This window comes from Drosophila takahashii, chromosome 3R, assembly GCF_030179915.1.
Source record: "Drosophila takahashii strain IR98-3 E-12201 chromosome 3R, DtakHiC1v2, whole genome shotgun sequence".
Classification (NCBI taxonomy): domain Eukaryota; kingdom Metazoa; phylum Arthropoda; class Insecta; order Diptera; family Drosophilidae; genus Drosophila; species Drosophila takahashii.
The window spans coordinates 14,080,487-14,098,133 of record NC_091681.1 but is presented as its reverse complement, the minus strand read 5'-3'; the positions used below and the strand labels follow the sequence as shown (position 1 = coordinate 14,098,133).

General features: G+C 37.4%; 4 protein-coding genes across 4 annotated transcripts in view; 3 read left to right on the top strand and 1 right to left on the bottom strand.

Moving 5' to 3' along the window:
- The first annotated feature begins 33 nt into the window (after positions 1–33).
- Positions 34–1,121, top strand: LOC108066792 (chymotrypsin-2). The gene is made up of 3 exons (XM_017155478.3): positions 34–196; positions 324–686; positions 747–1,121. Exons 1-3 carry the CDS (start codon positions 65–67, stop codon positions 1,047–1,049), a joined length of 798 nt encoding a protein of 265 aa, XP_017010967.2. The 5' UTR covers positions 34–64; the 3' UTR covers positions 1,050–1,121.
- Positions 1,122–2,058: 937 nt separating this feature from the next.
- LOC108066767 (chymotrypsin-2) lies at positions 2,059–3,382 on the top strand. Its single transcript, XM_017155427.2, has 3 exons — positions 2,059–2,190; positions 2,633–2,995; positions 3,056–3,382. The coding sequence occupies exons 1-3, from the start codon at positions 2,059–2,061 to the stop codon at positions 3,380–3,382; spliced, it is 822 nt and encodes a 273-aa protein (XP_017010916.2).
- An 831-nt stretch (positions 3,383–4,213) lies between these two features.
- Positions 4,214–17,647, top strand: part of LOC108066768 (uncharacterized) — a 32,563-nt gene continuing 19,129 nt past the window's right edge. The window contains exons 1-2 of the mRNA XM_017155429.3: positions 4,214–4,268; positions 5,703–6,266. Of these exons, the coding sequence (XP_017010918.3) occupies positions 5,907–6,266 (360 nt within the window). The 5' untranslated portion in view covers positions 4,214–4,268; positions 5,703–5,906. The remainder of the gene's footprint in view (positions 4,269–5,702; positions 6,267–17,647) is intronic.
- HP1e (Heterochromatin Protein 1e) lies at positions 11,517–12,147 on the bottom strand. Its single transcript, XM_017158682.3, has one exon. It carries the CDS (start codon positions 12,079–12,081, stop codon positions 11,557–11,559), a length of 525 nt encoding a protein of 174 aa, XP_017014171.2. The 5' UTR covers positions 12,082–12,147; the 3' UTR covers positions 11,517–11,556.

Genomic DNA, 17,647 nt, shown 5'->3' with positions numbered 1-17,647 from the left:
TCGGCAATGTCAGCCAACTTATAAAAGCGGCCGTTGGACAATGAGCGCGCATGTTTAGCCGAAAATGTCGCCGAATCGAGATCTTTGCCTGGCGGTGATCGCCGTCCTGGCATTCGTGGGTGCTTCCCAGGCGGCTCCTCCACTGGGACGTGTGGTGAATGGCACGGATTCCAGTGTGCAGAAGTATCCGTTTGTGGTAAGTGTACATTATCGTAGGTTTAAAATATTTTCGAAAATTAAAAATAAACTGATAAAAAATATTTTAAATGGAAATTCATATTCTTGGCTTATAATCTCCTAATCTATTCTTCATTATCTTTCAGATTTCCATGCGTGGTTCTTCAGGATCGCACTCCTGCGGTGGCTCCATTATTTCCAAGCAGTTTGTGATGACCGCTGCCCATTGTACAGCTGGACGCAAGGCTTCCGACCTGTCCGTTCAGTATGGAGTGACCACGATTAGTGCCAGCGGACCCAATGTAGTGGGCGTCAAGAAGATCATCCAGCACGAGGACTACAATCCCTACAACAACTATGCCAACGATATCTCTTTGCTGATGGTCGAGGAGCCTTTCGAGTTCGATGGCGTTAATGTTGCCCCCGTTCAGTTGCCAGAACTTGCCTATGCCACACCGCAAACGGATGACGGTGGCGAGGGAGTGCTCATCGGCTGGGGTCTCAATGCGGTGGGTTTTTTGGATTATATATTTTCAGAAAGATTTTATATTAACTTGAAATCTCTTCAGACTGGCGGCTATATACAAAACACCCTGCAAGAAGTGGGCTTGAAGATCTACTCCGATGAGGAGTGCACTCTGCGTCATGAGGGTCGCACGGATGGCAGATACCACATCTGTGGGGGCGTGGACGAGGGCGGCAAGGGTCAGTGCAGCGGCGACTCGGGTGGTCCTCTCATCTACAACGGCCAGCAGGTGGGCATCGTGTCCTGGAGCATCAAGCCCTGCACCGTGGCTCCCTATCCGGGTGTCTACTGCAAGGTTAGCCACTATGCCGACTGGATCAAGAAGAGCCAAATCATATTGGCCTAGTCATCCCATTATCTTTGACAATATTGAAAGGCGTATGCCTGCAATAAATAAAGCTGATATATATTGATTAAAGTGGCGATTTTTCTTAATCATAAATCAGTGTCGGTGAAGGCAAACCGGCAAATCCCAGGTTTTTTTTATCAATATTTGTTAGTTTCTTCCAGGGACCGTAAATAAGAGTTATTTGAGACTTTTATTTAAAAAAAGACTACTGAGATTTTAAGTTTTAAACGTCAAAAATATCACTTATTTTACAGTTGTCCACAGAGTAAATAGATGTCAACGAATTTTGAAAACAAATAAACAGTTATATGTCCTTGTCTATAAAGCGAATAAAAAATAAAAGTCTCAAATAACCCTTATTTAGGGTCCCTGGTTTTTACCGTTTGAAATTACAATTAATTGTTTATTTAATTCTTTCCCCAGTGACGATTCACAAAATGTTACCCATTTTAATGAAGGAACAAAAACAATTAAAATTTTTTTAAACAAAAAAATCAGCGACAAGGAAGTCTTCTAGAAATAAAATGGTGTCAGGGCCTGGACAACCAAAAAAACAAAATTCTGTTAGCCTGTGTTATGATTTTTTTTTGGTTCTGAAGTTTTGCAAGCCATTTTAACATTTCAATCGACCTTGACCTAATTATTCGTTTATTATAGTTAATGATGATCGTTCATTAAATTGTATTTCAAATACCTATTTTATTAAATTCCTCAACAGAGAATTGGTTAAAGCTTATAAAATAATTGTTATGTCCGATAGCTTCTTAAAGTATTTTTAGACAGCTCGTTTCCCTAATCGTTGGGAAAAGCATATACTTTTGCGCTTGGTGCCTTTCTTTTTTAAATAATTTAATGATACCCAGACGAGTGCCACTTTATATCAATGACGACAGATTTAATGAACTCTTATCTGGCATCGTAAATAATAATAATCGCACTGGTTCTGCAAAGTCAACCAGCTTATAAAAGCGGTAGCCCACCCAGGGGGAGCATTTTTAACCAAAATATGTTGTCGATTGAAGATCTCAGTCTAGCTGTAATCGCTGTCTTGACCATTACTACGGTTGGTCAGGCCGCGCCCCCAATATGGAGGGTTGTCAATGGTACGGATTCTAGTGTGTTGAAATATCCCTTTATGGTGAGTATAAAATAAAAGGGACTTTTGTGAATTTCTGTGGTTATAAAGTGCATGCAAATTTTTAAAAAGAGAGTAATAATATTTAATTAAACAAACCTAATTTTTTTTAAAACAAAATTCAAATTGGTTTGGTACAATTGTGTTTTGAATAAATCATTTATTTTTAATAAATAAAAAAAAATCCTTGGTATATTACTTATAAAAGTGTTTTTTCCTTTACCAAATCTTAGGTATATAAATGCATTCAAATTTAAAAAAAGAGTGTAATAATATTATTATTCCGAACCTAATTTATCAAAAAGAAAATGAATTGGGTTGTAAATTAATAATTGACGATTCTTTGTTAGAATTGTGTTTTAAATAAATCATTTATGGTTAATAAATAAATCAAAATCCTAGGAATATTACTTTAAAAAGTTGTATATCCTTGACCAAATACTAGGTATCTCTACGCAGCTACGATGGCTCTCATAGCTGTGGAGGAACTATTGTTTCGCCGAAATTTGTGATGACTGCAGCCCATTGCACCAATGGACGCGCGGCAGAGTCGCTATCGATTCAGTTTGGAGTGACCAATATCAATGCCAACGGACCGAATGTGGTGGGCATATGGAGAATTATCCAGCACGAGGACTTTGATCCTAATCGTCAAAATGCCAACGATATTTCGCTGGTGATGGTGAAGGATCCCTTTGTTTTTGATGGCATTTCGGTGGCTCCCGTGGAATTGCCAGTTCACGGCTTTGCTGTACCCCAATCAGATGCTGGAGTGGAGGGTGTGCTCGTCGGATGGGGCCTGAATGAGGTGGGTTTTAATGGGATTAATATTATTAAAGGTATGTTATTTAAAATATCCTTTCTTCAGACCTATGGAAGTGTCCAGAACACCCTGCAGGAGGCCTCCCTGAAGATCTACTCCGATGAGGAGTGCACCACACGACATGGAGGCCGTACCGATCCCAGATATCACATCTGTGGGGGCGTGGACGAGGGCGGCAAGGGACAGTGCAGCGGCGACTCGGGTGGTCCGCTCATCTACAATGGCCGGCAAGTGGGAATCGTCTCGTGGAGTGTTAAGCCCTGTACCGTGGCTCCCTATCCGGGGGTTTACTGTAAGGTTAGCGAGTACATTGACTGGATCAAATGCAATATAATTATATTGCCTGAGTCACCGAGTACCATTGTTCCATAAATTCAAAATAAAACCGTTTAATAAATAATGAGATTGCTAGCCTTTATTCGGTTCGATGGGGGGGGCGATAAGCTAATTATCGGCGTCATTATTATAAAGGCCTTAAGGTGCTATAAATCGTGTCAATTATATTCCGAGTTATAAATTTACCATATTGCTTCTGTTCAAATATAAAGTTGATTTTGCGCCGCTAAATTGGGAGTATTCATCAAACTGTAGTACAAGCATGCGTTTCGGGTATTAATCAAACTGTAAATTAAAAAAAAAATGTAAACTAATATTTAACTTGCTTGCAAGGGACTAATTATAATGAATTGAATCTATATATTTATTTTATATACATTTATTTCCCTAAAATTTTGTCAAATTAAAAATTATAACAATTATTGATTTCTTATTTTGATTTTGTAATTGTTCAACTCAGTTTACAATTTGTAGGCTGTTGAATATTAAACATGGAATAAAACAGCTCAAAACTGTTGCTTAAATTTAATAAAAATGGTACCAAACATCAAATTTTTTTAAAAGTAGTTCCTAATTTATTTCATTTTAGTTCGAATGCCTAAAAAATCAGCATAATTATGGTTCTTAAAAGTCTGGTAATACCTGCAACTCCCTCGACTTTAAATATTTGTGCTGCAGACCTTCATTAGCACCGAAATGAAGAAGTGAACAGTTTGAGCAGCACTGGCCCACTGGACCAATACGAAGGCACCCGACCCGACCCGAATCGAATCGCTCATCCGCCCCGTCGGCTGCTGCTGCTGCCGTGCTTCTTCTTGCTCATGGTTCTACGGCCGCGGCATCAACTTCTGGCACTGCAGTCAACATTTTCAACTCAGACGGAACGCACGGTTGGGCGGACTCAGATTGAAATAATTCAAAAGTTAGTGTCCGTTGGTTTTTGTGTGTTTGAATTCAGAGTGTGAACAGAAAGAAAACTAACTGAAAAAAATATAAAACAAGATTAAAACTTTTCATAACCGAATTAAAGAATCATATTTTTTTGATATCCTAAGCCAAAGATCAGTTCGACTGTTTTTTGTGTTATTACGCTTGCCATTGAAGCGACCAAAAAAATGTGGAAAAAATATTGCATTTGCCATAGCACAGAATGCGGAAGGTCGCCCATTATGATGGACCAAAACTCGTTGCATTCATTCGTTTAATTAAAAAAACAGAAGCACATAAAAAAGGAAGAGCCGAAATGACTTGTTAATTGGCTGGTGCTTTTGCTGCTGCTCTGCGAGGGCCACATGGCGAATGCGTGATACTAGGGCCTGCTTATATTCGAGTCGAATATAAAAACTACAAGCCTCAAATTGATCCAGCCCCGACTTTCGCCCCATTTTTCCTCCGTGCCCTCGTATATATTTCAGCAAATTAAATCAAAGCCAAAAGTAGGCAACAAAAGTACACAATGAGCGTACGTAATACGTTTTTGGCTAGCCTCTAACTCCTGCCGTTCCTCAAAGTATTTTTCGAAAAATTCGTGGAAACACTCAGCGCTGAACGCATAGAAAAGTACTTTCAAAAACACCCCTTTCACCTTCTGCCCTTCGCCCAATATCCACCCACCGCCGCCCACAAACACACTCGCATTCGCGCATTTAACTAACAACAAAAGCAATTTAAAAACAATTTTTCGAGTTTCGAGAAAAACGTGTGCCCCTGTGCGGTCGTGGCCTACATACTTATAGCCCCAAAAAAAATCATATTGGGCGTGGCAGCTGCTGGCAATTTGTAACATTCCAAACAAAAGGTGCATGCAGCAAAAGTTCCCAAAGCATTGAAGGTTTTTGTGATTTACTCAGCATCGCGAACTGCAAATAGATAGAGTTACATTGGGGAAAAGTGTGAAATTTACCACGGTTTTATTAGAATTTTGAGGAACTAAAAATAAAATGGGTGTGTTTTTTATTTCGACAAAACCCTTAATCAAAAACTTGAGTATTACAAAGTTTCTGGAAGTATTTGTTAGAAAAGTTTTCTATTACAAAGTAATTATCTATATTTTATTTATTTAGTAAATAATATTTACAATAGCAGTATTCAGAACATATCATTTCGAGCTGATATATTTCTTATCAATCAAATATTCATGTTTAAATTAAAATATTTTGGTAAATGTAAATATTTTTAAAATAACAAAGTAAAGGAAGTTTGTTTAAACTAAACTTTGAAAATAATAAAATAATTGTATGCATAAACATTTAAGCGCAATCATCGTCGTAGATCTTTGGCATAGGTTTCAAGGAAATATAAAGAACCATAAAAATAATACTAAGGAAATTAATTATTATTAATTAAAAACCCGCAGCGTATAAATAGGCTTCCCAAAAACCGAAACGATTCCACTCAAAAGGAACAAAGCGAAATTTGCAATTTAAGTGAGTGAACGCGTCTTGCCTGTCATTGCGTCAGTTTTCCAGTTTGTCAGTCTGTCCATTTATCAGATCGTCAGTGTGAACAGTGAGTGTGTGTCAGTGAGTGTGTGAACTCTGTGGTAAAGGTCAGAACTCAAATGAAAATGTCGAGCGGCAACCAAGAAGCAATGTCAACAAAAGCACCTGTCACCGCCGTGGACGAGGACAATTCCTCGTCAATGCATCCAGCAACCCCATTCCCTTGCTCAGCCTCATCGGCATCGGGACTGCGACTGGGATCGATTTCGGCTAGCAGCTACCATGTGAAAGCCCTGGCCATCCTGGTGGCCATCGTCTTGTGCAGCGGCAGCCTGGGATTCGCCGACGGGCTCAAGTGCCACATGTGCGGACAGTACAACGAGGGCGTGGGCTCCATTACGCCCTGCACCAACTACACCAAGGACATTGCCCATCTCTACCTGAAGGAGTGCACCAAAAAGAGCGAGAAGTTTTGCGTGGTGAGTCTGATTTCCTTATAACACGATCCTAGAATAACAACTGGTCCAACTGAATATATGTACATTCGCATCGGTTATTCTTTTAAAGTATCAACCCCTCTATAAGGTACTCGGTATTCCAGAAATTCCTGGAATTTTTAAAGAAAATCTCATATCTTAGGTTAAATTTTAAAAAAATCTCTAGAAAAAAAGTAATTTCATTTTTTCCAAATTGTCTAAAATTGTTTTTAAATAAATATAAGAAAAAAGGATTAAAATTGTAACCACCAAACTTGAAAGTGTTTTTAATAGTCATTCAAACTTTTCATAATATTTACAACTTTCTGTAATTTAAGCTATTTTTTTCAAATGTTGGTTGACATTAAACTTAAAATAATAATATTTAAAATTATGAAGTATAAAAACTCGTGTAAGATGATTTTAGGTCGCTGCAATAAATAATAGAAACCCAGATACCCAAAAAATCACATAAATAATGGTGAAACCTTATATTTACAACTTTCAAAGATTTAAGCAATTTTAGAAAAAGTTTTAAAGACAGTTACCTAATAATTAAGAGTTAGCTATTAAATTGTTCATAATAAAAGGGCTTCAAAATTATTTAAAAACTTTTTAGATGATTTCAAGTCCCTGGAATATATAATAGCAACCCAAGGTTTTCTAAAAATCATCTTAATAATGGCGAAAATAAATTTGGCTAAGGTTTATTATTTCGCTAATGCGAACTTATTGGTCAGCATCAGACCAATATCGCTAGTATTTGTCCTCTGTATTTATTTTTGTCTTTACCCGAACCAATTGAACCGAAATTGAAACGTTGCATTCATTTATTTATAGACTCATTCATTTTGGTTCATTGCTACTCATTGTTGTCATTGTCCGGGGAAGCAAAAAGGCAAACCAAGAGGCAAACAGCGATAGTCCCTCCTTCTCCTTCCGTTTCCTTCCTCCATTGATGACTTCTCGAGTTGATGTTTCCATTTTATTGTTTTTCGCCCGTACTCACATTGATTGTGTGTCTCTGTGCTGTTGTCTTATCTCCGCACTGGCCATATATATATTCCTTGCGAAGTAAAATCCGTTGGCAGTTCTGCCGCTGTCACATTTTTGTTTTCAGTGCTCGTCAAAAAAAATAGATAAATTGCTTATAAAAACGAAGTGAATCATTTGCTTTACCATAGAACGGTCGTAGGGAGATTGAGTTTTGTGAGCAAATCGATTGCTTTTATCGCCCAGAACCTTGATTACAAAATTTAAATAAATTCAATCTTTATGGCAGAAAATCAAATGGGATTTTTAATCCCAAAACAATATTGACGTTAAGTAATTGCTTGAATTCGTTTTCAATTGGTTTATTGAAAGATACAACTTTAGTTCAATAACTGCTTAACTTCTGGGTCTCTAGATTTTCAATTTTTCGAGCTTAATAAATAAAGTGGCTATTAAAATAAAAATGTATGTAAAATTCAGATTTGATTTGTCACATTTTGTCTCATTTGTTAAATTAATTAAACAAATGGCTAATTTTTAAATTTATCAAATACACTTAATATAATATTTTAAAAAATTATCCAGTTTTATTTTCAAGGATTTTCAGATTTCATTTGTAATATTGTGTCTGTTTCAAGTTGAAAATTTGTTAAATACGCACGGTGGTTTAATTGCAAAAATAGTTATTATAGGTTTAAGTTCTTTATAATTACTTCGTTTTATTCAATTAAAGAGAATATCTAGCTTTGAACCTTAAGATTTTGGAAAACGGCTAATGTAAACGCGTTACGTATACGCCGTGTATCAATTTGCATGAAACAAGATGCGAGCTTTGTTTTTTGAGTGAAAACCCTGCTCATCAGCCATCCAACCCACATCCACATCTATATCCATCCGGGGGAACAAGGTAAACTAATGCCATCTGACTGCTGAGGCAATTTCAATTAGTTTTGCGGCCGTCGAGCGGTTTGCTCAACGCTGACGATCTAGGAGGGCGGCACGTGTGCCGTTACCTGGCGCCCTGATTATAGGGGCGTGGCAGCCCAATTGTGCGCATAAATTGCGGCATATTGTATGCACTCGATGTGCCTGTGTGCGGAGCACTTAACGAATTGCATCGGCGACGGAGGAGGAGGCGGTGAGAAACAGGACCCCGAATCCAGCGAATCCTGCTTGTTTGCGCTTTGGCAATCATTAAATATTTAACACCTACTTGCCATGCAAAGATGCCAACTGGCTGCCGATTGCAGCCGCATCTTTGCCATGATTCACCCGGTTTTCCTAGAGGAAAAGGATGGAAAGAAGGGGGAGGATGGTCCATAAATTGTTATTTTCTGCGGCGCTCGATGGTTAACACGTCCCACGCATTTCATCGGGTCACGCCTCTTCTTTCCGCCCCTCTCCTCTTGGGAATAATTTAGTTTGCAAGCTCTCTTGTTTTTTTGTCGTACTTTGTTTGAACTCAACATTCCATGTGGTTTGGAATTTAAGGAAATCACAAAAAAAATGGAGAACGCCCACTATTTTTCACACACATTTTGCAACTTTTATAATCGACGGGGTGGCGGCAAAAAGTTGAATATAATTTGAGCTTTTTTCCATGGCGTTTTCCCTGTTGCCGTGCCATTAAATTTGATTTCCTCTGGCTTTTTTCACACTCGTCCTTGTCGAGCAAAAAAAGTGTCTTTTTTTTAACGCTCTGGACAAATTGCGTTTAATTGCAATTGGCAGCTTGGCGCAACAGCAAATGATATCAAATTTATAGCAACAGTGCGGTTTGTTCATTATCCCCAAAAAGTGACTCTTTGTTGCACATTTTAATTTTCATTTTTTATAATGTGACATTATTTATGCATATAAATGCATAATGTTTCCTGATTAACAATTATTGAGTTATGCAATAGACGTGCCAATTTATTTATTGGTTTTAACATAAATATTAAACAGTTTAGAGGCCTTCTATTTCTGCATCAAATACAAATAACGAGATAATGAATATTTAAAATCGTTCAACACAATGTTTTTTCAGGCATTTCCCAATTGAGGTTTTTACTTCAGTTTACCTTCGTGTCCGGCTTTGAATAAAAATGGAAGAGCTGCAAAAATGTTTTTAAATTGAAAACCATGTGGGTTTTTTTTTTGTATTTTATTTTGTAGGTTTATTTTAAATATTTTATTACTTGACCATATTTTTTTTCCATTTTAGTCTGTAAAGAAAAGACAGAAGTAAAGGTAAAGGAGTGTTTAATAATCCCCAAAGGCCACCAATAAATTGGCAGAGATAAACCGCTAAACACAAAAGCCAACACAATACTTGGCAGTAAGTCTCAAGTATTTCTGCCTGGCTTTCATCTTTCTTTTTTGCCGCCTTCCTGATAATTGCCCTTCATTTTGTTATTAACAGCTTCACAGACACTTAATTAGCTGGATAATTTATGCCAAGTAAGGACCCCCCGAATGCCAAGATGGTGATGCTGATGGCGATGATGATGATACCCTCCCCGAAAAGTGGCAAAGAAAAGGAAAAACATGTTGCAACACGAAAAGCGGGCAAAAAACTTTTGTTTAAATATTAACCAACGGCATAAGGCTCCGTCTCCCTTTTTGGCCATAAAAGTTGAAGTGTTTTTGCGGTTGCTGTCTTGACTGCTTGACCTGATGTCGTCGTGTTCGCCTAAGTAGTTGGCTTCCTTGTTGATTATTTGTTTTATGCTAGTTGCTTAGGGCACCGCACCCCTCCAAAAAAAGAAAGTTACTTACCCTGGCGCCGTCTGTTCGGAACTGTCTTATATATATTTATGAGTTAAATTTATATTCAAATTAGCTGGGGCCGAAAGGGCAACGCTGAATGCATAATTCATAATTTCGATAATGAGTTCCAGGGTAGCATAAATATAAATCCCCCCATTTCGCACACATATAATCTACATCTTGTGTTGACCCCCCGCGGGCAAAGGGGGCTAAAAACAATGGCAGTCCATTGTTTTTTTAAGGGGTTGGCCCCGGCACGTAAACAAATACGGCCTGCATGTATGCATGAGTGTATTCATTTAACCCTTGACCTCATGCTAAACAAAAGGAAGTGAGTACGGTTGGAATGCGAGAGATAGAGGCCACGCCTAGGCGCCTAATTAATATTTACCCGCCTCTCTTTTTCAATTATTTTTGTGCAAATCGAAAAGAGGTCGAATACAAAAATCACGGAATGAATAAATTCCATACAGCATAGTTCCATTAATTAAAAAAAGGTTATTATTAAAAAATTATATATATTTTATTTTAATAATATAAAAAACGAAATATGTATATTAATGACAATAAAGACCACAAATTAGGCACCTTTTTAAATTAAAGCTTCAAAATGATCGATATTTTTAATATTTGCTTAAAATCGATGTTTTGTAGGGAAAATACATAATAAATATTGAGAAATAGCTGTCGATATTTTTTCAAACCATATTCTAAAACAAAGAATATTTTCATTAATTTCACTACAATAAAGTTCCCAAAGCCTAAATTAATTTTAATTGATTTTTTTCTCATAGTTCCGGCATAAATATTCTAAAATCAAATTGCAAAAAGCAAGGCTTTATTGATTGAAGCTAAACTTCTGCTACCGGACATTGCAGTATCAATTCTCGGCAAATGTGTGGAAAAGGTAAAAGGAAAACCTTCTTGCTGCTATTGTGGCTACGTGCCTACTGGACGTAACCCAAAAACCAGAAACCAAGTGCCGAAAACAAACACGAATACTTATATATAGGGCAAAGTCCGACCGGCCACGCCCCCTTCAAGTGAGACTGAGAGGCTGAGACAAGGGAATGGCCGCAAAAACGGAATGCAAATATTTTCGCTTCATTTTGGCTGTCGTACATTCCTGGCCGTTGCTTGTTTGCTGGCACTGTTGTTGCAATTAGGAGTGTTTACACTGCCTTCCGGGCAAACACGCCCCAAAATCACTTAAAAGTTGGCATTTTGCCTTCATTATTGTTTGTAATGCTGTGCAAAGCGGCACATATTTTTCAACAAATGTCGCGGAAACTTTTGCTTTTTTTTTGTCACCAAATCAGACAGTCGTTTTTACCATTTATATTATAATTTTTTAAATATTAAATATACATTTATCATAATTCTAGTAAACAAAAACTATTTCTGGAGAATTGTGTTTATTGGCCGACAAAAAGGCTTTTGTCATTTTGCCTTGAATAAGGTTTACTTATTATAAGTTTACTTTACCAAAAAGGTACAGCTTTTGGCACCATTTCAACTTTAGCCCATATTAAGATTTATTCACTTAAAATCATGATATATAATTATTTAAATAATCTTGAAAGTTGCATTGCTTTTCATAAAATTTTAGAACCATTTGCGGTATTTCCTCATATGCAATTCCACTTAACACCATTTGCGGTTGGTCGAGATCCAAAAACTTAATCAAAAACGATACTTCACCATTTTTTTTGAAGCCCTTCAGAACTTCTTGAGCTGTAAAACCGTGATTAAAGGGATTATCCATAACGAGGCATGGATCAATTTTCATCCGCTTCGCCTTCTTTTCATATAAATTATTTAGATTCAGCGCCCTTTTCAGACTAAATTTCGATTCAAAAGAATTTACTAGAGTAGGACAGTCCAGATCTGAGGCCAATTCCCAGGTATTATCTTCATCGGAATAATTCAGCCATTTAACTAAGTATTGAACTTCACCCCTGTGATGCCTTCGATCCAATATCTTCTCAACAATATATTCTTCGCCTTCATCGGAGTCGTCAGTAAGTTCGGAGGAAACCGAAGAGACTTCATCACTATTGATATTTATATTCATTAGTATATTTATTCTTTTCTCTGACCTTTTTTAAAAAAGTTTTATTTTTATCTGTTAATTTTTGACAGAAATGTCACAGCATCAAAATGTTCTCTCCACTTTTTATCGTTAGTTGCTAACTTATTTCTTCAAGTTTTGTTTTCACTGCTTGTCCACTTTAATATCGAGGCTGTTCTCTTGCCAGAAGATTAACATAAAAATATGATAACAGAATTCCATTGAATTCATTTAATATCTTGAAGGAGAAAAAGTTAAGAAGTTGTCTTATTTCTAATGCCCACAGCTTAGGCAAACGGTATTAATAAAGCCCAATTCAATATAAGAAAGTGAATAAAATTGTTTGCCCGGAAATCTATTAGAGATCCCTGGATGCTGGGTAAGTCCTTTCGAAACAACAATAACAACAACGGTGAGTCGCACGGAGGAAAAACTGCGGAAAAATATCGTAAAAAATTATGCGTAAAGTTGGCGAAAAGTTTGAAATACTCGTACAACAAACTTTGTTGAGGCTGGTTGTCTCGGGTATCACGATGTTTAATGAACAAAATCTTGTTTTTTAAAGAAGAACTTTTTGGGTAGCGGAAATTGTTGATGGATCACTTGACAATCGCTGGGTGAATATATTGGTATATGTTTAATATAATATTTAATCTAATTTAGATTTCAACCGATTATCACTTTGGGTATACAAAACATCCCTGTCTTTTGATTATATTCTCAGCTAATGTAATACATTATTTTTTTCATGAAGCATGAAAGCTTGCTTTCGGAAAACATAAGTTTATGACTTTCGTCCAAGACAGATTTCCTTTTTATTGCTTTATTTTTTCGGTGGAAGGCGCCACGTACCTGGTGTTAAATCGGCAAAGTTTTATTGGCCGAAATTAAAAGCTCGATTATGCGTGTTGACGTGGGCCAGATTTGTTGGATTGATCCAAACGCTTGGTGGGAAGGGGAATATTAGAGGCCTGGATTTACATGCGAATGCGGCAATCAAACTGTGCAGTGCGGGCTACGTGGACGGAATAAATCAGGCGACTTACAAAAGGAGGATGGAGTTGCGAAATGTGAAAATACATAATAAAATGTGAAGATTCCAGTGGAAAAAAATCAGGAGGAGCTGGGTCAAGAAGAACTGAGGCCATAAATGGGGGCTGTCAATTTCCGTGCGGCGAGTTGTGAAATCAGCGTCAAATCGGAAGGCAGGAAGTGGAGAGGTGGAAGTGACTGCCTATGCCATCATTTCCGGCAGCCATTGATTGCAGAGGAGGGGGCTAAAAGCCAGTTGTGCCTGGGTAAATTCAATGTAATTGATAAGCGACTCTGCCGGCAGATAGGCGGCAATGAGCGGAGTGTCCTGGGCCGAAGGATCCACCTACTCTATAAGGCCCAAAGACTTTGAGCAAACATACTGCTACACTCACACACACACACACTCTCGCAAAAGACACTCAATTAAGAAAACAATGGCGGCTCGGTTTGTGCGGCAATTGAGTTTTTCCTTTTGCCATCTGCCTCAGCTTTGGCCCCCTTTGTTTTGCTTTCGGCTTTTCCTCTTACCCTTTCTCCTTGCCTCTTTCTCGGGGCCACTAAGACGCTTAGTCTTGCCACAAGCCGGTTTTCGTATTTGACTAGTCCTGCGATATCTTTGCCTTTTAGCCAACTCTTGGTTTTTGGCCCACACTCAGACTCCTTTTATTCCTATCGCACGCTCATTAGCCGTTGTCTTCCAGCCAATTTTACTGTCACTTTTTGCCTCCAGTGTTGTCAGTAGTTCCTTTGTTCGCCATCTCCGCTTGACTTAACTCACTTTCGGGCTAATTTCCACTCTTATTTGATCATCATTATAATTATTGTGTGTTTGTTTTTGACAGTATTACGGTCATAATGGAAGGAAAGTTGGCGCGCAAGGCAAATTCGCAATGAATTTTGATGATGTTTCTCAAAATCGAGGGGTGTTTTTGTAGACTCACCAAATTTTCTATAAATTATATTGTTTTCTACGGTCGTAAAGTTGTAGAAATTCTTTAAATAAATAACAAAGCTATTGCTTACTTCTACAAATCTTTGTATTTATTATAAACTGGCTATTTAAAATCCCAAACAATAAACTGTAGTGTACTTAGAAAAGAATAACCAAAGAAATACCTAAAAGCTTTTTTCTCTTAGTTGAATTTATGGCAAGTAATCCACACTTTTTTAATTAAAATGATATAAATAAGTTTTGATTTTTGTTTTTGCCATCTCTCACTCAGATTGTCCCAATTAAAGTGTTAAGTATTTAAGGTCTTTCCCCAACTGACTTCCATTAACACAGAATCTCACACATGCTGCACAGAAAGTTTCTCAACACCAGGAACAATAATTCATTTATTTCAGCCACACCAATTGTGCATACATACATACGTATATATATTTTTTGGCATTCCCAGTTGGTCTGGCAAAACTATCTCTCGTTCTTCGCATTCAGTTTTCAAGGCATTGTAAGCGATTTAAAATCCAGTGGCACACAAAAATATGGCAACTGGCAGCTGGCACATGGGAGCGCTGGGGCCAAAAGTTGTTTCGCATATAAATGATTTTGATAACGCGCCCTGACATTTTGTGACTTCATTATTCTAAAATTCAAATTATTCCCGACGAACAATGGGATTCTGGAAATACAAACAGAAAAACACCGAAAGTGGGTCAGACTGTGGCTGACAATAAGTTTTATTAGCTCTCCAGACGACTGAAAAAACAGGAGTCCCTGTGTATGATTCGTATTTCGATGTACTGCCGTGTTACGCATACGCCACGTATGCAAATCTGAAAATATTCCACTATCTCGCCGGCTCTTTTTTGGCCTGTCAAATAAAGAATGTTGTGCCACTGACTGACTGACTGCTGCTGCTGTTGATAAAGGTTTTCTTCGACTTTCTGGATGCTACAGGCCCAAAGACTGGATTAAGTAATGCGCCTGGCTCACGTCAAAGGCACTCTCCCAGTTGAGTTCATCGTGCAGGGCCCGGCATAATTTATGACTCGAAATTTATATCATTTCTTTTGAGACAGACAATTGCCAAGACACTAATAAAATTTATTTCTTGCTTATAACTTATGAAGGGCAATATGGCGCGAAAACTTAATGAAAAATGGTTGCTCAGCAGTGCGACTGAAACGTGTTTCGGTGCTCCTTGACCCCCTCTCCCTGGAAACCCCCTTTTTCCTTTGGCCAAGCAGCTGTGACCAACTAATAACCCGGGGGCGTGGCCAAACGTGCTGGAAAAAAACTTTTTACATAATTTTTCTCCACTCATTTCTGTTTTTTCGTGTGTCTGTGTGTGTCACAAAACAGCCACTGAAATTTTTATATGCCTGATGCTCAGCTTACGGACCAAAGCCAAAGCGGAAATCCTTAGTTTCCTTATGACAACGACATCCTCTGGCTCACAAACCAAAAAAGAAGAAGAAAGAAAAAAATGACTGCGCGCATAAAAAGCCAAAAACAGAGTAAAAGTTTCGCCAGCGGAAAATTTTTTATTAGATTGCGTTGCAGTCACTTAAAGCTTGGGATCGCAGTCGCGTCTCAACTTGCCGTTGGCAAATTGCCGGCTTCCGTCGGGAGCGTTTCCACTTTTGGCCGGAAACGATGGCATATTGGCCGTCGATATCAGGCGCTTGGGATATTAATTGACAGGGATCTCTTTGGTTGTCCGACTGCATTTCACTGGGTCCCTGCGAAAACAGCCATTTATATTAATCAACTGAAAAGTCAGATTGAAAATTTTTAACACCATCAATCAACTTGCGGCGACTGCAAGGCAAAAATTGCCAACTTTTTGGCAAAACTAAACAATCAACGAATACAGTGATGCTTCATCTTTCCTTTGGGGAGGCGAAATCAAAATATTTGCCAAACTCAGTTTTCGGCAAAGTTATCAATAAACACACAACATCAACTGAAAACAACCATAAATAAAAGTGTGGGGAAATGGATCTCGGCAAGGTGAAATGGGTAATACTCTCTCTGAAAGTATTAAAGTTGTAAACTAATCAACGATAACTATTAATCATTCTGAGCAAAATCTTTAAATATATTTAAAAAAATTAAAAAGAGAATAAATAACACTATGCAGCATCAAAAATTAACCTCGATGAATGCTATATTTTTAGATTCGTTACGAATTCCCAAGTTAAACTGCGTTTTCCAAAGAGTTCCCCGACGCAAGGATTCTTAGCAAAAGGACCTCAAAGTTCGAAAAATGCTGAAATTGACCAACTTTGCGGAGCTCTCAGAGGCAAATGGATGCATGGCTTGGTTCGAAGTTAAAGTTTTTTAAAAGATACACCCTTTATCTTTCAAACCCCATACATAAAATAATTTTAGGATTTTTTTAAGGCAGAAATAAATTCCAAAAAACATAGTCAAAAAACTAAAAACCATACAGCTGCGGTCAAAATAGTAGCAGTGTTGCCGCCTTGTGTTTTTAAAAGTTTGATGTTGTAATTTTTTCTTATCCAATTAGTCTAATAGTAAAATTATAATCAATACAATATTACCAGGAAAAGATCAATTACAACAACAAACTTTTAAATACACAGGGCGGCAACACTACTACCATTTTGACCGCTGCTGTATACTTTTATGTTTTTTGACTATGTTTTCTAGAATTTGTTTCTGCCTTAAAAAAAATCTTAAAAATTTTTTAAGTATTGGGTTTAAAAGATAAAGGGTGTATCTTTTAAAAAACTTTAACATCGAATCAAACCATGCATCCATTTGCCTCTGAGAGCTCCGCAAAGTTGGCCAATTTCAGCATTTTTCGAACTTTGAGGTCCTTTTGCTGAGAATCCTTGCGTCGGGGAACTTTTTTGAAAACGCAGTTTAACTTGGGAGTTCGTAACGAATCCAAAAATATAGCATCCATCGAGGTAAATTTAAAAAGCACTAAAAATGCTGCACAGTGTAATTAAAACGAAAGGAAACAATATATACCTATCGTTTAAAAATACGAGTTATTCAATAGTTTTTTAAAATAAATATTTCTTATTGTATTTACAGTTTGTACCTCTAACTATTGTAATAAACAATTGAGAACAAATAAATTAAGGAAAATTATTACATCGCTTAATGCTACGTATTATAAATTATTTTTAAATAAATAATACTTATTATACATTCAATTTGAACTCCTTAACTATTACCTGCAAAGTAAGAAAGTTCACCACATATCCAAAGATATGTGTTAGCAAAGTTACAAAATAACTTGTTCAACCTCTTGAAAGGGAACTAAGGGAAAATATGAAATTCCTTGTAGAAACTTTTATGAAAAACCAAAGCCTCAGAGTGGCAACCTTGTCCCCTTCCTGCCCTTCATCATATTTTTGGGTTAAGCCCAGTGTTCTGCGTTCTCTGGGTCTCCGAACAATTTTCGTGTATTTTACCCAAGTGTATAATGTAATTTGGTCTGACTTCAGAACTGTGACAAGTTGCAAAATTTCACAACATCGATATAAATTCCATCTTGATCAACGTCCGCCTTTGTGGGCCATGTGGGCCATAAACGAAGCCATCGAGTCATAT